Consider the following 25,999-nt stretch of genomic DNA (forward strand, 5'->3'; position numbering starts at 1 on the left):
AACTAAAGCCTGAGCCGTGCTATTTTTTGGGCAAGGACAGAAAACCATCAGGTGGAAAACACTCCTGTCCTAGAGTTTACGGTCCTCTTGGGGGGCATATATGTGATAAACAGCCACTGTCCATACAGCTGAGGGGCCTTTCATAGTCTTTCCTGGAAAAGAGGAGGAAGCATTGACCTTCACTGCATTTAACATCAAGTCTGTAGACGGCTTTAGCAATACCAGATGCACTTCTATCATACAATTCATTTTCAATTGTCAAACACTTTGTACCCTTTTATTGACGTACATTATGAAGGACACAGAAGATATCGCTATTACTACAGAAAGGTATTGTTGTCTCACAACCTAAAAAAGGGAAATAAGCCATGCAAATATCGACGGGTTACACTGGACTCACGTCATTGGATTTCCATACTACAAAGTATCTTGCAGGAAATATAGCATAAGACAGCTAGGCAATGTTTCCACTAGATGCTATATATTGTGAAGTGAAACATATTAATTTTTCCTTCCACATCCCCGTTCTACTCTATTGGAGTGTGGAGATACAGCATTGTGCCATGGCTTGTGTTCCCAGGCCACGTTCTGGCACTGCAATACCTACAACAGGAAACGCCAGTACTAAAATATCTTCTCTTACTCGGCCAGATACCTCTCACATTGGGCCAGAAAACATGCGCACTGTGGCCAACTATAATATGTAATACAAGTTAAATGAGGACAAACTCTTCTTCATGATTCTAGGTCTCCTGGACACCAGCTAATGTGTGAGGGGACTTCTGCCTGACGTGTGGCCCCGTGATTTAAAGAGTCGCAAATTTTTTATTTTTTATTTTAAGAAAACAACAGGGGTTGTTATCGCGAGCAGTTTTGCAATATACTCATTTTATTTTTTGTTTTCTCTGTTTAAATCAATTCTGAAGCTCAATCCGCCGTCCGTCCAAAGAACTGACATGTCCTATTGAGTTTATGGGACTGGTGGAATTTCAAGCAGACTCCATTGCACGGCCTCTACTTGAAATTTTGGCATGTGTTCCATAGTCGGAACATACCCTTATGATAAAAATTGATGAAATGAAGGAATGTGCCATATTTGCTACCCACATTTACCCATATAAAATACATGCAATAAAGTGATTTTATGAACACATTTATCAAACATGGTGTAAAGTAGAGCTAGCTCAGTTGCCCCTAGCAACCAATCAGATTCCACCTTTCATTTTCTTAAGAGTCTGTGAGGAATGAAAAGTGGAATCTGATTGGTTGCTAGGGGCAACTGAGCCAGTTTCACTTTACACCATGTTTGATAATTCTCCCCCAGTAGGTGTAGAGCAGGGAATACAACAGGAGTTGTAAAAAAAAAAGGACTTAAAGCGTAGCTGTAAGTAAAAATTACTTTAAGGCTATGTTCACACTGAGAATCCGTCCGTAGTGCGAACCGCGAATATACGCACGTAGTTTTGAGGTTGATGCGTTCGCTTGAAAGTATACGATATACGCCCACACAGTGCACACTAAGTATGAGCTTACGGCCGGATCGTATACGGCGCCGTGAAAAATGAACAAGACCATTGTTTGAGGACGGAAATATTGAAACTCACGGCCGTGGATTTCCATGCGGTCCCGTACAAAGTACTTATTTCAGCAAAATTGAACTTGATTTTTCGATCCAAAAGGTTCAGTGTGGTTTACGGGGCTGGGTGAAGATTTCTAAGTAAATGACCTGCCTCAGATCGCTTCGAAACAAGCTAGGGAAGCATAACTGTACTGCGGGCGTATGTTCGCGGTGCGTACGCATCCGGCCACATGTCGATTTTTCGCACGCCCGTAGTTTCAGCCACACATGTACGGCAGCGTAAGACCTGCGTACGTATTCGTACGCAGTGTGAACATAGCCTTAAAAATGTCATCTGACATGTTAAGACTTATTGATCACAGCAGGTCTCCCTGCTAAGCCCACTCTAATCAAAAGACATAGCCAGCGAGAGATAGTGGCAGCGCAATTCACTTCTCAGCCAGCCGTCCAGTTAGTCGACATTCTCATTTTAAGTCTATGAGCAATTGACAGAATAAAGGGCCGGCCAGGTAAAGGATAGCGCTGCCGCATTCTCTTGCTGACTATATCTTATGCTCACAGTGGGTCTCAGCTGATCAGAGCAGGATTTGCTGTCATCAATAACTTTTGACATGTCTGATGACGTGAAAAGTTGTTTTTAGTGACAGTGCCCATGTAACCCTTACACCCACTTCTGGCATACTCTGGCTGACATGTCAGTTTTCTGCGGCCGCTATTCATTGAATTGCAGGTGCAGAAAAACCTGTCAGTGCACACTATGGAGCAAGCGGCTCTGTCCGTGCGCTCCATAGTGTGCAGTGGGGAGTTCTGAGGCGGGCAATGTGTCAGTAGAAGGGCCCACAATGCAGCTCTATTCCTTTAGGCTATATTCACACGTAGTATAAGACCAGCCATTCCGTGACCTGGCCAGGTAACGGAACGGCCAGTCTCAGAACAGATCATCCCGGCCGGTACTGCAGTACCAGCCAGATGATCTCTAGTGCCGCTGAGTTCTGATGTGGGCGCATCCGTGCAGGCCCGTATCAGAACTCCCCACTGCACACTATGGAGCGTGCGGCCGGAGCCGCTCGCTCCATAGTGTGCACTGACAGGTTTTTCTGTGCCCGCTATTCAATGAATAGCGGCTGCAGAAAACCGACATGTCAGTTTTCAACGGCGCCGCTAGGGATCCCGGCCAGAGTGTACACCCTGTGTATACACTCCGTCCGGGATTTCCTCAGCCTGCAGCACAATAAAGGGCAGCGTAGGCAACAATGGCCGTGATTAGTACGGAACTTACGTTGTGTGAATATGGCCTTATACTTTATTCCACTATAGACCTCAGTGGAGAACAGATTTTGGAAATCAGTATTATCACCCTGGCAGATCTTCATATTCAGTTTTGCTTGGAACATCACTTGGAACGCTCTAGACGTAATGTACTGTTCTGATAATCCCACCATCTGGGACCATGCAAGAAACTGCTTGGGAGACCAAAATATAAACTATGGGAAACTAAACCAATACAGATAGCCAAACCTACAGAAAAAGCAATGCAAAGTAACTATGGGGTGTTGTCCATAGGAGTCAGCTACCAGCTGCCAATTTTACAAAAGATTCAGCTATGTCCGGCTGAGGTGGTGAGCACAATGAACATGCCCTTGACTTTATATCTCCACCACAGTATGGAGAGCAACGTCCAAGTTTGTGTGCAAATAATCTGGCAACCACATTGCACCAACTGGATGGGAGCCACAGGGCTTCAGGTCACAGTGTTTGGTTTTTACCCATTTGTTGTCTTGATTTATTTATACACTGCTCACAGTAACAAATGAGTATACATGTCAGGATGTGGTACTGCCACATCCTGTAGAAATCCCGGCGATCACGTGTTTGATCACAGGGGATTCATTACGGTGTCGGAGCAGATCACCATTCATAATGGTACAAGATCCAAAATCACAGAATATCTATCCTGTGTCAACATACCTTCAGATTGTCACGCTGAGGCTCATTTTTGGGACTCCTCACAGCAGCTTGTGGGTTGCAACACGACCCCATTCCTGGTCATGTGCCAAGCCTTATCCCATAACTGAAACTGTCTTTGTTTCAAAAGGCTCAAGAAGATTAAAGGGGTAGTGCGGCACTAAGAAATTATTCACAAAATAACACACATTACAAAGTTATACAACTTTGTAATGTATAAGCCAAAAAGACAGAAATGGCTGCACATCGCACCCATGGCTGACACGAAAGCTTATTCAAATTTAAAACCAACATCAGAAGTTAGTATATAATTTGGCCAAACCATATTGCCTCATGTACCACGTGCAGGTCTTCTGATACACATGAGTCCCTAACCAAAAACATCACTGTACCGCAATCAGCAGGAGACACCTAAGTGCACATGCTTTTAATCACTCCCGTTTGTCCCATTCTATCTGCAGTAGCTATGGTCAGCGCAATACCTTATCCAGACTCGTGCTGTTTGGGGGCGACCTTCTCCGCCTGCGGTGCTGGCCGGGTTCTGGTGTGGCATTTTTGGGTCTGGTCCTGTGATATGGGGGTTGCAGGGCCGTTCCATGGCCTCCCTTCCCTGACTGTGCACGCCTGCGGGGGTGGTGGTCACTGACCAGCACAGTGTGGACTTAGTGTAGGGATCCATGTGTATCAGATACCTGCACGCGGTACATGGGGCAGTATGGCTTGATCAATTTATACACAAAATTCTGATGTTTTTTATGCAGCCGAGAGGCACTAGTGTCAGCCATAGGTGTGAGGTGCAGCGCTCTTTTCTCTCCTGTATTGCATTTAACTTTGTAATGTATGTTATGTATGTGAATTGCCCCCTTCCCCGTGTTCCCCCACCCCCGCACGTGGACCCGGACGTGTAGTGCATTATACATACCTGACACGCGTCATCCCCGACCACGATCGTCGTCCTCGTCATCAGCTGCATAGCCGCAATTGGCTGAGCACAGTTATGCTCAGCCAATCGCAGATGAGCAGCCGATGACGCGGCAGAGTGGGGCAGGCATCAGGGACGGCTGCAGCAATTCGGCCTGCCTCCCGAAGATTACGTCGTTGACAGAAGATTGTGGTCGGGGACGACACGCGTCAGGTATGTATAATGCACTACACGTCCGGGTCCACGTGCGGGGGTGGGGGAACACGAGGAAGGGGTGATTCACATACATATCATACATTACAAAGTTGTATAACTTTGTAATGTGTGTTATTTTGTCAATAATTACTTAGCGCCGCACTACCCCTTTAAGAGTGTGTTCACATATACAGGATCCGCAGTAGATTTGATGCTGCAAATATCAATATAACTAAATAACTGAACACAGCATCAAATCGGCGCCAGCAAATCTGCTGTGGATCCTGTACGTGTGAACACATCTTCTACTGGTTCTATTGGCACTGAATAAATTTGAGGTGTTTTAGAGCCGCTATGCGCTTTGCTTCCTGTTTTCCCAGTTTCTCCTCAATGCAGGATACAAGCTCCATGAATCCACCTTCTGCAGAAAGGGGATATGTGGGGAGCGAAGCGCTCAGCTGCATGCTTCTCCCTGCGCTTTTAGTGACCACTGGGGATCTGAACACCCAGAGGCTGACTGCCCAATACTTGTGATATATCACTTGTGCATTGCTTTAGTATAATCCTTAGTTCACTGCTCTTGCTACAAGCTACAGTAAAAAAAAAAAAAAAAAAAACTTCCTCACGGACTGCAGTAAATTATGGTCTGGAGGCTGTCAGCAGCCACGACCATTGAGAATATAAAGGCTAGAAAAATATTGCATCTCTCTTCCTGAAATGGAGACACTCTTGTCCAAAGCCGCATATGGTATTCATTTAAGTAATGGGAACAAGCTGCAATACCCAACCAGGCCTATGAACTAGAGTGGAGTAGTTACTGGAAGAACGCAATGGTTTACAATTTCATAGCAAAAAGAAGGGAATAATGATGTATAATGGTCAGATGTAAACTATCATTTACCATGTATCTATATTACATCACTGTACCAGTAATGAGGAAATCTGATTCAGTGAAGAAGCAGAACCTGATGGTTATCTGACATGAACATTTCCTTTTAGTCTATTGGAGCTAAAGAAGGCTTACATGTCAGGCACATATGTTATGGGCCAACTGCCCATTTCCTTTTTCAGAAAATTTCCAGCAAAAACTTGAGACTTGTCCAAAAAACTATATTGATAAAATAGAATTGGTCCAAAGATGGAATACAAAAATTGTGGAGGGTGTCAGGCATAAGACATACCAGGAAAGACTTAAGGATTTGAATCTGTATAGTCTGGAGGAAAGAAGAGAAAGTGGAGATATGATCGAAACCTTTAAGTACGTTAAGGGTACAAACACACACACACCGTATACGCAGCAAATACGCAGCAGATCTGCGTATCGCAGCAGTAAATACGCTGCGTATACGGTGTGTGTGTTTATACCCTTAAGGACTAAATAAAGTTCAGGAGGGAAGTGTTTTTAGTAAAAAACTGAGCTCAAGAACAAGTGAGAGGTTGAGGTTATCTGGGGGAAAGATCAGAAGGAATGTGAGAAAATATTACTATACTGAAAGAGTAGTAGATGCTTGGAAAAAACTTCCAGCAGAGGTGGTTGGTAAATCTACAATAACTGAATGTAAACCTGCCTGGGATAAACATATATATGTCCTAAGATAATAAGAAAGGAAATAATAAAAGGGCAGACTAGATGGACCAGGAGGTCTTTTTCTGCCGACAATCATCTATGTTTCTATATATCACTATGACATGTCAAAACTGTTTTCTAATTTTAGGCACCCTTTAAGAGCATTGTAATATTATGTTATTAGGTGGTTGAAAAAAAATTGGTGAAAACAGGCAAACTCAATCCTATGTGATATCTGTAGTAGCAACATTAATAATGTCCCACATACACATGATGCCAATTCTACTGCATATTATTTGTTACATGTGCCCCAATATGTCTTGTCAGGCAGAGGGAGCGCTCAGTGCATTGCGGCCATCAACAATGCGGATAATGTGGTTGTGATGTAGCAGGTACTGGCTACAGCTTTACCATGCTATCATGAGAGAAAGCAGAAGCAACAGGTGGGTTGTCCTATTGCTGTGTCCGTGTCCCTATGTAGCCTAGCCCTTACCTACAGTATGTACACTGGGGAAAATAAGTTTTTGATGCACTGAGGATTTTGCAAGTTTTCCCTCCTACAGAGAATGTAGAGGTCTGTAATTTTTATTGTAGGAACATGTCAATAGTGAGAGACAGAATAGTGAGGCCAGTGAACCTGCTATTATGAGCCAGTCAAAATTGTAGACCTGCACAAGGCTGGCATGGGCTATAGGACACTAAACAAGCAGCTTGGTGAGAAGGCAACAACTCTTGGAAAGTATTGGAAAATTTAAGAAACACACATGATATCAATCTTCCTCGGTCTGGGTCTCCATGCAAAATCTTGCCTCGTGAGGTAAGGATGATTCTGAAAAAGGTCAGGAATCATCCCAGAACTACACGGTAGGCCTGATCAATGACCTGAACACAGATGGGACCACAGTCTCCAAGATTAACATTAGTAACACACTACACCGTCATGGAATAAAATCTTGCAGGGCACACAAGGTCCCCCTGCCCACGCCAGCGCATGTCCAGGCCTGAAGTTCAGTCCAGGTCTCATTTGGTCAGATGAGACCAAAATAGAACTTTTTGGTATCAACGCAACTCGCAATGTTTGGAGGAAGAAAAAGAAAGAACACAATTCCATTTGTTAAGCATGGGGGTAGAAACATCATGCTTTGGGTGTGCTTTTAATGCAAAGGGAACGGGAGGACTGCACCCTATCAATGGGAGGATGGATGGAGTCGTGTATCGCAATATTTTGGCCATCAACCCTCAATAAAAGCATTGAAGATGGGTTGTTGCTGGATGCATGCAGCATGATAATCACCCGAAAAACACAAAGCCAGGTCAACTAAGGAGCAGCTACATAATGGAGCTTTTACACGGAACGATTATCGTTTGAATTTTCACGATAACGATCACATTTAAGCGATAATCAGCTCGTGTAAACACAGCAAACGATCAAACGACGAGCGAGAAATCGTTCATTTTGCTCTTTCAACAACTTCTCAAATCGTTGTTGGTCGTTCGCAAAAAATTCGCAGATCGTTCCGTGTAAACAGTCTTTCACCGATTTACCCTATGTGTGAGATTGGCTTAAGCAATCTTAAAATGATCGCAATAACGATTTTTTTTAAATGATCTATCGTTCTGTCTAAACACTGATCGTTATAAAAAACACTTTGTTACTTCAAAATTGTTAAACGATCGATTGGGCGAATTATCGCTCCGTGTAAAAGGACCATAAGAAGCATTTCAAGGTCCTAGAGTGGCCTAGCCAGTCTCCACACCTGAACCCAACAGAAAAATCTTTGAAAGGAGCTGAAACTCAATATTGCCCAGCGACAGCTCTGAAACCTGAAAGATCCGGATGGAGGAGTGGGGCACAATCCCTGCTGCAGCGTCTGCAAACCTGGTCAAGAACTACAGGAAACTTCTGACCTCTCTAATTGCAAACAAAGGTTTTTGGACCAAATATTAAGTTCCACTAATCTATTGTATCAAATACTTATTTCATGCAATAAAATGCAAAATAAATATTTAAAAATCATTTCTTAATGGATTCTGTGTCTCACAGTTGACAGCCCTCTCCATTCTTTGCAGGTCGAAAAACTTGCAAAATCGGCAGCGTATCAAACACAAATTTTCCCCACTGTAGTTTAGAGGGCACAATAATGTCATGGCTGTCACTGATGACCTCAGTTGTAGCCAACTGAGTCATTCTATGCCAGCAAAGGTAAGAAACTATTCTAACACATCACACCAGAGTCATTATGGTAACTCAATCCACAAGTATTAGACTTTTCCTATGCACCTTATATACTGCAGTGTATGCCATGTAGGCCATGGAGCTAGTGTGAACTAAGCCTTGGATATGATAATGTAATGTAATGTAATGTGCACTTACATCTCCTTCTTGTTGGGTCTCAGCGCCATCACAGCACGTACACTGGCTGCGCCATCTTCTGGTGTTGGGCTCTGAAACACCTTATCCACCTCTTCAGTGTCAGCAATGCCGTCAGCAGATTCTCCATTGAGCGAGTCATTCTCACATGTCACTGTCCCATTTAGCGCTTCCAGGCAGTCTTTGGGCTCCTTATCAAGCAAGGACCATTCTGTTTGGGTCCCAACGGTACACAGTACAGATCTGTAATCCTGGGCACCTTCCACAGGCTGGCTGCAGAACAGAACAGAATATTTATTTATATGATTTTGTGTAAGTGATATCTAACGTCAAAAACATTATCTTATGTTTAGTCAAAGCAGGTTGTATTCTCAGTGTCTTCCCCCACCTGTCCCATTGTCTGTAGATTCCCATAACCACTGTATAACTGTGATCGCTGTGTGCACCCACCACTCATATGTTGTCATAGACTAGAATATAAAGGGCCTATTTATTAGTAGGTGGCAGCATGCCAGCTGTGGTTGAGCTTTTGACCTAAGACAATGGCACAGCATTTTAGGCCCTAACTCTGCATACTCCCACCTAGTGATATGTCATGTGTAAAATATTGTGGCACAAGCTTCATCTTTGTATTGAAGTGATGCAACATTGTTTTATATATCCATGATAAGTTACATACATGCCAATATAGGGGTTACCCAGGATTAAAAAAAGCACAGCTACTCTGGTGCAAAAACAGCACCACCCTTGTCCTCAGGTTGTGTGTGGTATTGCAATTCAGTTTCATTCACTTCTATTGCACTACAAACCCACACCCAAGCTGAGAACAGAAGAGGTGCTGTTTCTGGAAAGCAGCCATGTTTTTATAAGCCTTTTATAAGCCTAGACCCCCCCATGACTTCTTTTTTAGAAAATACTAATATCAATTAAAATTTGAGATTCAAATTTTGATGTTGAAGGGAATGTACACTTAGTTCACATCTTTATATGTTTTTTTGCGTTTCTGTTTCATCAACATTGTGTAATATCAGATTGATCACATTACGGACATCAAAAAGTTATGAAATGGCCATGTACTGCTAGGCGGTGCTGCGGTGGTGACACATTGTCCCCCATGATAACAGGCTCACTCTTCTATGCCTGACATCCCACTTGCCGTAACTAGCACTGACTTCACTCACCAAATAATGTCAATCAAGGAAGCGTGGGTGTACCATCAGCAAGTACAATGTAAATACACCGCCTAGATGACTAATGGCGAGCAGTGCATGATGGCGGCATCATGACTTCTTGTACCCCTAGTAAAACAAGTGATTTTAACAGGCTAGGACATGTCAGAAGTTTTTTTTTTTTTAAGTACCTACTTAAAGAGGTTGTCCCATAAGTACAAGGTATTTTATGCTCAGGATACGTTATAACTATCTAATTGTAGAGGGTCTCACTGATGGGACCCTCTGCAAACTATAGAACGGGGACCTGAGTCTTCTATCCGAATGGAGCGATGGAATGGACAAGTCCATTGCTGCTCCATTCATTCTCTGTAGGAGCCCCAGGGAACTAAACACTGTACTCGGCTATCTCTGGTAGCTCCAAAATAGAATGAATGGAGCAGCGACATGCATACATGTTCTGTTGCTCCATTCTGACGGGAGACATGAGATCCCAGCAGTCAGACCCCCACACTTATCCATGTTCAGATAGTTATCCCCTATTCTGAGGATAGGGGTTAACTAAGGGGTACAGGATATCCCTTATATCATCCTAATCGGTAGAGATCTGACTGCAGGGACCCCAAATGGTCGTGAGAACGGGGGCCAAATTGTCTCCAGAATGAATGGTGCACACCACGTGTGTGGCCAAAGCTCCATTCACTCTCTATAAACTGTGAACATATCTGGGCTGTGAACATGTCTGGGCGTTGAAAATGTTGAGCATCCCCATAGGGAATGAATAGAGTGCTGCACAGTGTACTTTATTCAATACAGAGGATGCTTAGAGGCGATCAGTGAGACTGACACTCGTTTGAAGTGCCATTTACACAGCACAATAATCGAGAGGCTGGACCACAAAAATGATCCTTGTATCCTATGCATATATCTGTGCTGTCAGTTTCCAGATCACACATGCAATGCAATACTTACCACCAATGCTGCTGTGTGATCCAGAACTGTCAGCTTCCATCCGCCACTATAACTACAGCCTGCCGCAACCACAGGCCATTGCCCCTCCTCCTCCAGAATGATTGACGCATTGAGAGAGCAGGACAGAAGCTGACAGTGCCGGATCACAGCAGCGCTGATGGTAAGTATGCACTGTATGTGTAATCTGGAAACTGACAGGACGGATATATACTGTACATATCTGTGCTGTCAGTTTTCCTTTATTATGGGCTGTACATCTCCTGTTTACAGAGAAAAAGGTGAAGATGATAAATTTTAAAGCTTCCTCGAGAGATCTGGTGTTTTCCCATGTCCTCAGCTGATCGTTTTCACTTTCACATGGGCCAATTATTGGCTAAAGGAGCCTTTCTAGCAATGCTCCTGGCCCGTGTAAAGGGCCCTTTAAAATAAAACCCTGTATACTTGTAAATGAGTATCTCTAGTCCAGAGGAGAAACTGTACATATACATGTCTCTGGATGCAGCCATGACAACCGGAATGATAACATCCATTGTTTACACCGCTGGCTGCTCTCAGACAACTGGGAAACTTGCGTAGATTACGTTTTTTTAATCCAAATTCCTAGATATTTAGTTAAACCTCTCATTTGGGCATATGAATAGAAAAAGAAACCTTGGGACAAGTCTAGAATATAAATGGCTGTATGAAAAAAATCTGAAAAGTTGCATTGCGCAAACATTTATGTAAAGGTATAGGTACCTGGCAGCTTGCGGGGTTGATGTGATATCACTGGTAGGCTGAAGGATGGACGAGGAGGAGGAATCACCTGCAGACATCAAGCACACTGTCTATAAAGTCATGTAATACTATACATAAAACATACAAGCCAGGCAAAGCCTGCTGGGACTACTGACTACTGGGGTAGTGGGCTTTCTTAGATCACTTGGTAAGAGGAGAGGAGAGTACAGGAAAATATTCAGATATATTAATATGGTGTGGTTGGGGCACTACAGAAGGCAACATAAGAGAACTACATGTACAATACATGATTTTTGTTTTGGCCACTCCAGGCCACTGTAGACTCTCATATCCTCAGCAGTAATGCTGGCCCCTCGCTTTTAGCCTGTAGACATATATAACAGTGGGTTTAGACAGAGAGATTTATCCGACAGATTTTTGAAGTCAAAGCCAGGAATGGAGTTGAAAAGAGGAGAAATCTTAGTGGCCTATTCCACAGGAGCGATAATCGGCCGAATCGGCCCCATTCGGCCCGATTCGGCCAATTTTCACTCCGTGGAATAGAGAGAACGATCGTGTCATTGGCTGATCGTTCATTTAGGTTCAGACCTAAAATCGCCGTTCGCCACCAGCGAATCGCTACGGTTGAATAGCGGTGTGTGGCGGCAAACGATGATTTCAGCAGAACCATACATTACCTATCTGGGCTGCAGTTCTTCTTCTCCCGGTCCCACGCCGCAGCATCAGCTTCGGAGCGGGGCTGTCTGAACTGACAGACCGCTAAGCCAATCACTGGCTGGGACCGCCGCAGCCAGTGATTGGCTGAGCGGTCTGTCAGTTCAGACAGCCCCGCTCCGAAGCTGCTGCGGCTCGCGGGACCGAGAGAAGAAGACCTGCAGCCAGGACAGCCCTCGTTTCACGATCATCGGGGCCGTGGAATAGGCCCAGTAAACGAGCGCCGATCTAGCAGATTGGTGCTCGTTTACGTCGTTGATCGGGTCCTGCTCGTCCGGTGGAATAGGACCCTTAGTCTTTCCTTTATGACCTGTTCCCTGTGTATAGTCTGTTCCTGGCTTTGGCTTAAAAAATCTGTCCGATATATCTGTCCATGTAAAAGCACCCTAAGATTTATCCTGCCCTGAATAAAACCGTAACCATTTTTAGTCAGTTTTCCCCTTCATGACTGGGGATTTAAAAGCTCAAATATCCAAATAATTGTTGCTTCTTAGTTCTATGATACATAGAGCTTCATGTGATTTTTATATAAGTAAGGTTTATTTTTGTGATTGGGAGAAAAAAACCTGTGTCTGTTTTAAAGCAGTACTGTCATTTGCAGTAATTTCTGAGTTACTCAATGCACCGTGTGTTAACAGTATTGCATATCTCCCTTTGACTGTCAATTAAATCTGACTTGTCCGCCTTATTACAGTCTATGAAGCTAATGTTTCCTGTGTTCTCCTGGCCAGGGACCAGAGCGCACGGTCAAGCACTCCCACGTCTTGGCCTGCATCAGGTCTCAGGAGTAAGACCTAGTGCGATCAGTAACTTGTCAAATCTGATGACATGTCAAAAGTTACTTCCAATGACAGTAACACTTTAACTATAATAGAAAAATGTTAATAGCGAAATGTGACACTACAATGTTTTGTCTTTGTTGTTTGTTTCTTGCATTGAGTTGCTCCCGCGAAGCAGATCCTGCAGCTACCCGTTACTCGGGGATCATATGTTTGCCAGGATAGAAAGGAGGAAGCCTCATGGCTGTCTGGCTGGGTACACAGCAATCATTCAGCACTGAGTATACAATGATTGGGAATAATAATGTCATTTACAGCCATCTCTCCTCTCTCATCTACAGACTTGGCAAGGACATTAAAGAGTCAGTTGTGGATCAGCTGGATGTTTTAGGCTATGTTCACACTATGTATATTTCAGTCAGTATTGTGGTCCTCATATTGCAACCAAAACCAGGAGTGGATTAAGAACACAGAAAGGATCTGTTCACATAATGTTGTAATTGAGTGGATGGCCGCCATTTAATGGCAAATATTTGCTGTTATTTTAAAACAACGGCTGTTATATTGAAATAATGGCAGTTATTTACTGTTATATGGCGGCCATCCACTCAATTTCAACATTGTGTGAACAGATCCTTTCTGTGTTTTTAATCCACTCCTGGATTTGGTTGCAATATGAGGACCACAATACTGACTGAAATATACGTAGTGTGAACATAGCCCCAAGTGTCACTGTCATAGATGTCTGAAGACCCCCACCACTCCAGAAAAGCCCTCAGCTACTCATTGCTCTCCCCACCATTCCTCGGTGTGGGACACAAGCTGAATACTCTCCCACAGCAAGGAGATGGTTCGGGAGAGTAATTTGTCATAGCCATCTATAGGGGTCTTGGTATTCAATAAAGCGACTCTGTACCGACAATCTACCTCCCCCAAATCACTTGTACCGTCAGATAGCTGTTTTTAATCCAAGATCTGTCCTTGGGTCCGTTCTGTAGGTAATGCAGTTATTGTCCTAAAAAACAACTTTTCAATTGGCAGCCCTGTGCCCAACGCCCGTGGCCTAGATTGTGTATGCATTAGGCTGGCACAACCTCTCCGTCCCTCCTCCCCACCCTCCTTATCATTAGGAATGCTCCAGGCAGATTGTCTCCTATTCATCAGCTGTGTCAGCACAGCACATGGGCTGGATGGTTCAGATAGGAGAAAATGTTCTAGGGGCATTCCTAATGATGAGGAGGGTGGGGAGGAGGGACGGAGAGGGTGTGCCAGCCTAATGCATACACAATCTAGGCCACGGACGTTTGACACAGGGCTTCAAGTTTAACATGGTGTAAAGTGAAACTGGCTCAGTTGCCCCTAGCAACCAATCAGAGTCCACCTTTCATTTTTCAAAGAGCCTGTGAGGAATGAAAGGTGGAATCTGATTGGTTGCTAGGGGCAACTAGGCCAATTTCACTTTACACCATGTTTGATAAATCTCACCCATGGTGTAAAGTGAAACTGGCTCAGTTGCCCCTAGCAACCAATCAGATTCCACCTTTCATTCCTCACTGACTCTTTGGAAAATGAAAGGTGGAATCTGATTGGTTGCTAGGGGCAACTGAGCCAGTTTCACTTTACACCATGTTTGATAAATCTCCCCCAATAACTGCATCACCTGCTGAACGGACCGCAGGACAGATCTTGGATTAAAAGCAGCTATCCAAAGGTACAAGCGGTTTGGGGGGGACAGATTGTGGGAACAGAGTCGCTTTATTCTAAACACATCTCAAGAGTTTTTTAAATGACAGAAACACTTTAAATTGTTTGGTAGCCTGCAAGTGATTAATGAATAAATTCTATTACTTGAACCAATCACATGAAATGTTCACATCCTCCTTATTACTAGTATATACAGTAAAGCCTTTTTTCCACAAGAGCAACATTGTATGCGAATTCCTTGAGAAATTTGTGCCACTTTTGTGCTGTAAAAAGTCGCATATTATGACGTGTGTGTATTTGCAGCTTTTTACTCCAAATGTGGTGTCAAAAGTGTGTGGTGCTTAGTGGTATGGGTTTGGCCAGTGACAGCCCTAAAGATTGGCACCTTGGCATTAAATCTAACAGAAATAATTTGGGAGTATATCCAGACATACACCTCAGATGTGGGTGCGTTCACACAGACAGGATCCGCAGCAGATTTGGTGGCGCAGATTTTATGCTGTGTTCAGTTATTTAGTTACATTGATATCAAATCTGCTGCGGATCCTGTCCGTGTGAATGCACCATTAGGGGGGAGTTTGCAGCGAAATCCGCTGTGGATACATTCACAGTCACTTCAATGAGAATCCATACTCCGGCTAATTTTGGGGGCTCAGCCAATCAGTGCGCTGTGTCGGGACAGTGCACTGATTGGCTGAGCACTGGGAGATGCCAGGAGCCCCCAAAGCAAGCCGGAGCATGGACCCGGTATTGTATGTACCCAGGCCGCGAGGTGGTTAGGGGGGCTGACTTTAACATACTCACAGCGGGATGACAATCCCGCAACGAGTGTGTACTCTCATTGTGAAGGTAACCACAGCGAATTTCGTTGCAAACTCGCGGTGTGAAAATTGCTGCGGATACGGTATGTGTGAACTCACCCTTAAAGGGATTTTCCGGCCACAATAGACTGATAAGCTATACACAGAACCTGTGCAAATCAGCTGTCCAGCACCCGCACTACATAGAGAACGGGGCCAGAAGCAGTTTGTCTCCGTTCACTGTGTAATGGCGGTGACCTGTAACTGCAGCCCAGGTCGTGCTCAAGGAAACAGGAGCTGGGCTGCAGTAACAGGTCACCACTGCGACAACTGCTTCTGGGTCCATCTATTGTGCAGGTACTGAACAGCTGATCGGCACAGATGTGGGCTCCCTGCCAACCAACCCACTTTGCTTGGAAAACCCCTTTAGGGTGTGTTCACACCTACAGGATCCGCAGCAGATTTGTTGGTGCAGATTTAATGTTGTGTTCAGTTATTTAAATGAAATCTGCTGCGGATCTGCACCAGAAAATCAGCTGCAGATCCTGTAGGTGTGAACGCACACGTACAGGATCCGCAGCAAATCTGCAGCAGATTTGATGGCGCAGATTTAAAGTTGCAGATTCAAGGCAAATCCAATCTGGACCATGAAATCTGCTGCAGATCTGCTGCAGATTCAAATCTGCTCCATCAAATCTGCTGCAGATCCTGTACGTGTGAACGCACCCTAAATCTGCAGTTTGAAAAAATCCTCATGCAGTTCTCAGCTGCTGTAAAATATCATAACGCATAACAGATGCTGCAGAACTTCTTGTAGCCAAAGGCGTTTCAATAAATATGCGTATACATTGGTACTTACAAAAGTGTCCAGTAGGGAACTGACTCTCCAGGTTGCGGATCCTTTGGAGAACATCACATAAGGCTGACTTTAACAACATGACTTCTTCCTCCTGCGCCTGAAGTCGGGTCTCCCACCCTGGTGGGGGGCACTCATCTGTGGGATATGAAAAGAGTCTGTTAGCAGGACTCTCCTAATACTCAGGCTGACACTGAGTATATGTGCACACAGGGGGCAATTTATCAAACCTTGTGCAAAGGAACAGTGGAGCAGGCGCCCGCGACAACCAATCAAAAAAAAAAAGCCTTTAAAAAATGAAAGCTGGAAACTGATTGGTTACTGAGATCTCTATGGGTCCCCACAACCAAATCCCTTCTCTCATCTTTCTCCTCATTGCAAAAGATTAATTCTATAGCCAGTCTATAGAGCGTGAAAGAGAGAGAAGTGCTAAGTCTTGCGCTTCTCTTGCCTCGTTGTAATAATCAGTGATGAGCTGAACCCCAGACCGATCAAAATGTGACAGACACTTTCATTGATTATGATGTTTTTAGCAGTTTTCAAACTCATAAAACCGGGCAGAATGTTGTGTGTGCACACGCCTGATGTCACTCAGATGGACGTCTTACACACCTGCAGCGGCTGCATTATGTACAGGTTTACACCTGCAGCCACACTCACATTCCAGCGCTTCTCTTTCACCAAGAACCATGTTATTGTTTCACAATGTGCTTAACTCTCACACTGTGAGTGCGATTTACACACCCTCCTCCGCTATGTGTGGAGACGTACACACCCCATATGCTTCCCGATACAGGCTCATCCTGACCGCATACACCGCTCCACTATTGTTCTTTCTTCTATCCTGGTAAACACAGTTGTGATAATATCAAATGTTCTTGGATTCAATGCAATAGTTTCGTATTAATGTCCCATAAGGAAAGTGACTATTGCCCTGCCAGACACTATTATTATGTGAAATGTTAGTGTTGGGCCACCACCAATATGACATCCTAACCTGTCCGGTACCAGATAAGTCTGTCATTATAACAAATTGAATTGTAGCAATGTAAATGAATGAGTACATCTGCAGTCATCGCCTATAAATCCACAGCCACCATGTTCATCTCATAATGCACTAACATGGTGCCACCGAGGCGGCTATAGACACCACAGTAACTAACTAGTTGTATCATATAAAATATATTATCAAATGTTTTATCAGAACTAGTGGAGAGGAGTAATGTAACAGAGCTGCTCACAACAACCCGACTGCCACATATATCAGTCTATAGTGCAAAAATGAGAGTTCAAAGCAGCTAGCATAAAAGGGAGCCTTAAAGTGATCACATATGGATAGATATGTTATCACGTCCTGCTCAGTGGGGGTCTTACTGCCTGAACCCCCTCCTGTCTACAGAGGGATTTTCCATGCACAGCTGTGTTCCTGTCCTTCCACTGTGCAGGGATCTACAGCAATTCCACCTGCACAAAAATGGAGCTGAGATATGATCCCCAACATAGGGAGAGGGCTGGAGTGACACTGTGCTGGAGACTAGAGCACTGCCACCTGTACTAGAAGGGAGCAGAGATATGATCCCCAACATAGTGAGCGGGCAGAAGTGACACTGTGCTGGAGACTAGAGCACTGCCACCTGTACTAGAAGGGAGCAGAGATATGATCCCCAACATAGTGAGCGGGCAGAAGTGATACTGTGCTGGAGACTAGAGCACTGCCCCCTGTACTAGAATGGAGCTGAGATATGATACCCAGTATAGTGAGAGGGCAGGAGTGACACTGTGCTGGAGACTAGAGCACTGCCACCTGTACTAGAAGGGAGCTGAGATATGATCCCCAACATAGTGAGAGGACAGGAGTGACACTGTGCTGGAGACTAGAGAACTGCCACCTGTACTAGAAGGGAGATGAGATATGATACCCAGCATAGTGAGAGGGCAGGAGTGACACTGTGCTGGAGACTAGAGCACTGCCACCTGTACTAGAAGGGAGCAGAGATATGATCCCCAACATAGTGAGCGGGCAGAAGTGATACTGTGCTGGAGACTAGAGCACTGCCCCCTGTACTAGAAGGGAGCTGAGATATGATCCCCAACATAGTGAGAGGACAGGAGTGACACTGTGCTGGAGACTAGAGAACTGCCACCTGTACTAGAAGGGAGATGAGATATGATACCCAGCATAGTCAGAGGGCAGGAGTGACACTGTGCTGAAGACTAGAGCACTGCCACCTGTACTAGAAGGGAGATGAGATTTGATCCCCAGTATAGTGAGAGGGCAGGAGTGACACTGTGCTGGAGACTAGAGCACTGCCCCCTGTACTAGAAGGGAGATAATTTATGATCCCCCGCATAGTGAGAGGGCAGAAGTGATACTGTGCTGGAGACTACAGCAATTTCACCTGCACAAAAATGGAGCTGAGATATGATACCCAGCATAGTGAGGGGGGAGGAGTGACACTGTGCTGGAGACTACAGCAATACCACCTGTACTAGAATGAAGCAGAGATATGATCCCCAGCATAGCGGGATGACAAGACAGGCACTGTGCTGGAGACTACTGTACTAGCCCCTGTACCTGAATGGATCTACAACATAGTGGGTCGGCAAGAGTTACACTGCACAATGAATACACTGAGAAGGCTTTTGTTACTCTGTTTAGTTAGAGGGCTTGTCCATTCCCTGTTCAGTGTCTGTAATCGCTGCTAAGCACTTTCTGCTTTAACACTTTCTGCTGCAACACATAGGAACTCCCTGTGAAGCCAATCGCTGGCGGAGGTCGGTCTCCAGCACCATTAGAACAGCACCAGCCCCAGAAAACTCTTTTAAAAGGGGGTCAGGGCAGATGAGGGATCATCATGAAGCTAAGGCAAATCCTAGGCAAACATGATCAGTTCCTATGATTGGATCTAGTTATGTAAATACATTTCAATGTGGCATTCAAAGCTGGCTATACACACCAGATATCTGTTATCCAAACACTTGTATGGCCCAGATTTATGTCACCTGCCCCCTCCGTACACATGCATGCTTGTGTTTTCAATAGGGATAGAGGAAAATTGTTGAAGAAAATGACACTGTGCATGTTAAAGTCCAAGTACCTTGGGTTGGCAGACATTAAAGGTTAATCACTATATAGAAATTACAGTTAGATTTACTTTAAAGTGTCACTCTTGATTTTATAAAACTTTGTAATGGGTTTATTAGCCTAAAAATTTTTATCATGAAAAAGCTGTTTGAAACTCTACCGGTCTTCATAGTTCTCTTATGGAGAGAGGAGGGGTTGAGGGAGATGAGGCACCAAAACAGGACAACAAAGAGTTAATTTATAGCTACATCACTGGGCTATCTCCTCTGAAGTCAGCACTGACCTCTCTGACCTCTGAATACCGGCTTTCACACAAGGCCCACTGTGTAATCCTTTGGTCTCTGCTCTCTGCTGGCGACTAATCTCCCTCCTCCCCCTCCCCTCACCATAGGTTACGCAGGGTTCGATTGATGTAAAAGAGTCGAGATTTCCTGATAATGAGCAGTGGATGAGACAGAGGAGGGAGGGAGGGTTACCTGGGGAAAGTCTTTTTGAATGCAGATAATGGCATATTTGCCTAATAAACCCAATTACAAAGTTTCTTAATATCGCCTGTACTATTGATTTCTGAGAAAACAAACAAACAAAAAAACAACAGTGACACTTTAAAGAGAACCTGTCTACCCCCCCCCCCCCCCGTGCCCGAAGCCCGGCGCGTCCGCTCCTCAGATGAGTCCAACGCTCATAGAGAATGACAGGCGAGTCCGACGCTCCGTCATTCTCTATGAGTGTTGGACTCATCTGAGGAGCGCAGCGGGATCAGGTGAGTATAGGGTGCTCCAGCGGGCACGGGGGGTGACAGGTTCCCTTTAAGTTCGCTCATCTCTACTAGAGATCTATGACATATCCACCTCAACCTCTATGGGAGCTACACAAATTACATAATACATCCAGTTCAGCAGTTTTCAGATTCTTGACCACCTCTTGAACCAGGACTAAGGGGGCTAAATAGCCCTTCATCTTGAGATAGGCGTGGGTCTCAGTGGTGGAAATAGCATTTATGCTGATAGGAACACCCCTCTAATCCAATGTGTATGGCCAACAACAGGCCCCTTCACATCTGTAGGCCCTCCTGCCAGGATTCCCTCTGATGTAGTAAAGAAAAACAATAGAAACGGTAACAAAATGGATAGTTTTCTATGGCAACAGTTTTGTGGCATACGACATGTCCTTGTCCAATTACGCATTGCCATCCATGTGAACCACTGTGCAACTTTGTCATCAGTTGTTTCCAGCTCAGACATAGAGCACATTGCAGGAGCCAACTTAGGCCTCATTCACATCTGCATGGCAGGCTCAGTTTGGGGCCTCCTCCACAGTATTCAGAACCAGACAGTCCATTGCATAATGGACACCTATGGATCCTATTGACTTTAATGGAGTCTGTCAGGTGTCTGTCCAGTGTGCACTTATTTAGCAGGATCGCTGCTCTCTGAACGGAGCTCCAACATAGATGTGAACTCATCTATTGCTAGATTCACACTGTGGTTTTCTGTGCGTTCCATTGTTTTCCATTTTTATACTTTTTTTGTTTGTTCTTGTCTTGTTTGTTCTATACAAAATTATAGTCAACTGTACTTTTTGTAAACAGCAAAGATGTATACATTGCAATGCTTTGTCAATGGGAAACATATTTTGGTGTACATGGTCAATGGGAAACAGATTCTGGTATATGTACCATATATTTTATCCATTTGGAAAAATACAGTATAAGTAAATTGTACACAAAAAAGGCAGTGTGAACCCAATCTACGGCCAGATTTACAATTCTGTGATAAACAGATATACGTCTGTAAGATCATTGTATATCATGGATTGAATTACACATGATGCTGGAGCAGGGCGCTGCTGAACTGACAAAGCTGTATCAGCTCAGTTGCAGAGTTCCGGAGATCACTATCATAATAAACTATCATGCAGAGAGTCCCATGGAGTTCAGTCTGTGATATACAACCATCTTAGGGACCATATATCAAAGTGTGAATCTGGCCTAAGGCTACACGTGAGAAGTGGCCTACAATCCAGTCACAGGTACCCCACAGTATGGATCAGCATGCCATTCTAGCAATATACCCCAAATCTAGATGTAAACATTGCCTAATATACCTGTGAACCAGCCCGGTGTATGTTGTGTCACTACCTCTAATATACCTGTGAATCTGGTGTATGTTGTGTCACTACCTCTAATATACCTGTAAATCTGGTGTATGCTGTGTCACTACCTCTAATATACCTACTATACCTGTGTATCTGGTGTATGCTGTGACACTACCTTTAATTTACCTGTAAATCTGGTGTATGTTGTGTCACTACCTCTAATATACCTGTGAACCAGCCTGGTGTATGTTGTGTCACTACCTCTAATATACCTGTGAATCTGGTGTATGTTGCGTCACCACCTCTAATATACCTGTGTATCTGGTGTATGCTGTATCACTACCTCTAATATACATGTGAATTTGGTGTATGTTGTGTCACTACCTCTAATATACCTGTGTATCTGGTGTCTGCTGTGTCACTACCTCTAATATACCTGTGTATCTGGTGTATGCTGTGTCACTACCTCTAATATACCTGTGTATCTGGTGTACGCTGTGTCACTACTTCTAATATACCTGTGCATCTGGTGTATCATGTGTCACTACCTCTAATATACCTGTGCATCTGGTGTATCATGTGTCACTACCTCTAATATACCTATGCATCTGGTCTATGCTGTGTCACTACCTCTGCTTGCTTTCAATCAAGTGAAACATTCTAGCTCATCTCAGGCTGTTGTGCTGAGGACTGATCCATCTGGAGAGCAGTGATTATACAGTGAGGATGGGCTCTGGGCTCTGTATACTGGTTCCAGTATTCGGCTGTGGGAAGTATGAGGTCTCTAGTTGTAAACAGGATCGCATTCACCAGTGCTGCTCACACTGGGACTTACAAGCTGCTGAAAAACTATAAGTCCCAGCATTAGGCTACCATGGCATGCTGGGAGTTGTAGTTGTGCACCAGCTGGCGCTGGTCCCGGAGATCCCGTTACACATAACAAACTGTTAGCAGCAAACCGCACGGCGCCCTATGGGAGGTCTGACATGTAACTCCTACCCGGGACTGGCAGGACTTGCTGGGAGTTGTAGTGTCCGCTCCATTCCTGTGCACTCACCCGCAGAGTGGTCCTCCTCCATGCCAGCGTCCCTGTCTGTCACCCCCGGTGCCCGGGCAGGAGGAGATCACAGCCCCGCAGCTCCCTCCGGCTGGTGCCCGTCTCGCAGTCTCTTCCTCTCCCCCGCACTCTCTGTTCCTCCCTCCTCTACAGCAGAGAGACAGTCTGTCAGGCCGCTCAGTGACTGTCCCTCCCTCAGGAAGCGCGTCTCACTTCCCCACTAAAGAGACGGCCACTGATAGAGAGAGGGGAGAGACCCTGACTGCAGGGGGTGAGAGGGAGAGGGGAGGGAGACCCTGACTGTGCAGGGGGTGATAGAGAGAGGGGGGGAGACCCTGACTGTGCAGGGGGTGAGAGAGAGAGGGGGGGGGGGGAGACCCTGACTGTGCAGGGGGTGAGAGAGAGAGGGGGGGGAGACCCTGACTGTGCAGGGGGTGAGAGAGAGAGGGGGGGAGACCCTGACTGTGCAGGGGGAGAGAGAGAGAGGGGGGGGGGAGACCCTGACTGTGCAGGGGGTGAGAGAGAGAGGGGGGGGGGGGGAGACCCTGACTGTGCAGGGGGTGAGAGAGAGAGGGGGGGAGACCCTGACTGTGCAGGGGGGTGAGAGAGAGAGGGGGGGGGAGACCCTGACTGTGCAGGGGGTGAGAGAGAGAGGGGGGGAGACCCTGACTGTGCAGGGGGTGAGAGAGAGAGGGGGGGGAGACCCTGACTGTGCAGGGGGTGAGAGAGAGAGGGGGGGGGGAGACCCTGACTGTGCAGGGGGTGAGAGGGAGAGGGGAGGGAGACCCTGACTGTGCAGGGGGTGAGAGAGAGAGAGGGGGGGAGACCCTGACTGTGCAGGGGGGTGAGAGAGAGGGGGGGAGACCCTGACTGTGCAGGGGGTGAGAGAGAGAGGGGGGGGGGGGAGACCCTGACTGTGCAGGGGGTGAGAGAGAGGGGGGGGGGGGGAGACCCTGACTGTGCAGGGGGTGAGAGAGAGGGGGGGAGACCCTGACTCAGCAGGGGGTGAGAGAGAGAGTGGGGGGGAGACCCTGACTGTGCAGGGGGTGAGAGGGAGGGGGAGACCCTGACTGTGCAGGGGGTGAGAGGGAGAGGGGGGGAGACCCTGACTGTGCAGGGGGTGAGAGGGAGAGGGGGGGAGACCCTGACTGTGCAGGGGGTGAGAGAGAGGGGGGGAGACCCTGACTGTGCAGGGGGTGAGAGAGAGAGAGAGGGGGGGAGACCCTGACTGTGCAGGGGGTGAGAGAGAGAGAGGGGGGGAGACCCTGACTGTGCAGGGGGGTGAGAGAGAGAGGGGGGGAAGACCCTGACTGTGCAGGGGGTGAGAGAGAGAGGGGGGAGACCCTGACTGTGCAGGGGGTGAGAGAGAGAGAGGGGGGGGGGGAGACCCTGACTGTGCAGGGGGTGAGAGAGAGAGGGGGGGGAAGACCCTGACTGTGCAGGGGGTGAGAGAGAGAGGGGGGAGACCCTGACTGTGCAGGGGGTGAGAGAGAGAGAGGGGGGGGGAGACCCTGACTGTGCAGGGGATGAGAGGGGGGAGGGGAGACCCTGACTGTGCAGGGGGTGAGAGGGAGAGGGGGGAGGGGAGACCCTGACTGTGCAGGGGGTGAGAGAGAGAGGGGGGGGGGGGAGACCCTGACTGTGCAGGGGGTGAGAGAGGGGAGAGACCCTGACTACTGTGCAGGGGGTGAGAGAGAGAGGGGGGGGAGACCCTGACTACTGTGCAGGGGGTGAGAGAGAGGGGGGGGGAGACCCTGACTGTGCAGGGGGTGAGAGAGAGAGGGGGGGAGACCCTGACTGTGCAGGGGGTGAGAGAGAGAGGGGGGGAGACCCTGACTGTGCAGGGGGTGAGAGAGAGAGGGGGGAGACCTTGACTGTGCAGGGGGGTGAGAGAGAGAGAGGGGGGGGGGGGAGACCCTGACTGTGCAGGGGGTGAGAGAGAGAGGGGGGGAAGACCCTGACTGTGCAGGGGGTGAGAGAGAGAGGGGGGAGACCCTGACTGTGCAGGGGGTGAGAGAGAGAGAGGGGGGGGGGAGACCCTGACTGTGCAGGGGATGAGAGGGAGAGGGGGGGAGGGGAGACCCTGACTGTGCAGGGGGTGAGAGGGAGAGGGGGGAGGGGAGACCCTGACTGTGCAGGGGGTGAGAGGGAGAGGGGGGGGGGGGAGACCCTGACTGTGCAGGGGGTGAGAGAGAGAGGGGGGGGGAGACCCTGACTGTGCAGGGGGGTGAGAGAGAGAGGGGGGGGAGACCCTGACTACTGTGCAGGGGGTGAGAGAGAGAGGGGGGGAGACCCTGACTACTGTGCAGGGGGTGAGAGAGAGGGGGGGGGAGACCCTGACTGTGCAGGGGGGTGAGAGAGAGAGGGGGGGAGACCCTGACTGCAGGGGGTGAGAGGGAGAGGGGGGGGAGACCCTGACTGTGCAGGGGGTGAGAGGGAGAGGGGGGAGACCCTGACTGTGCAGGGGGTGAGAGAGAGAGAGGGGGGGGGGAGACCCTGACTGCAGGGGGTGAGAGGGAGAGGGGGGGAAGACCCTGACTGTGCAGGGGGTGAGAGAGAGAGGGGGGAGACCTGACTGTGCAGGGGGGTGAGAGAGAGAGAGGGGGGGGGAGACCCTGACTGTGCAGGGGGTGAGAGGGAGAGGGGGGAGACCCTGACTGTGCAGGGGGTGAGAGGGAGAGGGGGGAGGGGAGACCCTGACTGTGCAAGGGGTGAGAGAGAGGGGGGGGGGGAGACCCTGACTGTGCAGGGGGTGAGAGAGAGAGGGGGGGGGAGACCCTGACTGTGCAGGGGGGGAGAGAGAGAGGGGGGGGAGACCCTGACTGTGCAGGGGGTGAGAGAGAGAGGGGGGGAGACCCTGACTACTGTGCAGGGGGTGAGAGAGAGAGGGGGGGAGACCCTGACTACTGTGCAGGGGGTGAGAGAGAGGGGGGGGGGGGAGACCCTGACTGTGCAGGGGGTGAGAGAGAGAGGGGGGGGAGACCCTGACTGCAGGGGGTGAGAGGGAGAGGGGGGGAGACCCTGACTGTGCATGGGGTGAGAGGGAGAGGGGAGGGAGACCCTGACTGTGCAGGGGGGGAGAGGGGGGGAGACCCTGACTGTGCAGGGGGTGAGAGAGAGAGGGGGGGAGACCCTGACTGTGCAGGGGGGGGAGAGGGAGAGGGGGGGAGACCCTGACTGCAGGGGGTGAGAGGGAGGGGGGGGAGACCCTGACTGTGCAGGGGGGTGAGAGGGAGAGGGGGGAGACCCTGACTGTGCAGGGGGTGAGAGAGAGAGAGGGGTGGGAGACCCTGACTGCAGGGGGTGAGAGGGAGAGGGGGGGAAGACCCTGACTGTGCAGTGGGGTGAGAGAGGAGAGGGGGGAGACCCTGACTGTGCAGGGGGGTGAGAGAAGAGAGAGGAGGGGGGGGAGACCCTGACTGTGCAGGG

General features: G+C 47.5%; 1 protein-coding gene across 2 annotated transcripts in view; it reads right to left on the reverse strand.

The window, feature by feature from the left end:
• Nucleotides 1-25,999, reverse strand: part of EML3 (EMAP like 3) — a 69,929-nt gene that overhangs the window by 39,826 nt on the left and 4,104 nt on the right. Inside the window, exons 1-4 of one of the 2 annotated variants that reach the window (XM_069965390.1) lie at nt 22,571-22,721; nt 16,335-16,469; nt 11,479-11,545; nt 8,603-8,872 (exon numbers count right to left, since the gene is read on the reverse strand). In XM_069965390.1, the coding sequence (XP_069821491.1) occupies nt 8,603-8,872; nt 11,479-11,545; nt 16,335-16,469; nt 22,571-22,592 (494 nt within the window). In that variant the 5' untranslated portion in view covers nt 22,593-22,721. Of the gene's footprint in view, nt 1-8,602; nt 8,873-11,478; nt 11,546-16,334; nt 16,470-22,570; nt 22,722-25,999 lie in introns of those variants that run through there. The other variant, XM_069965391.1, reaches the window with a different exon arrangement.

Source organism: Dendropsophus ebraccatus, chromosome 4, assembly GCF_027789765.1.
Source record: "Dendropsophus ebraccatus isolate aDenEbr1 chromosome 4, aDenEbr1.pat, whole genome shotgun sequence".
In the NCBI taxonomy this organism is placed as follows: Eukaryota; Metazoa; Chordata; class Amphibia; order Anura; family Hylidae; genus Dendropsophus; species Dendropsophus ebraccatus.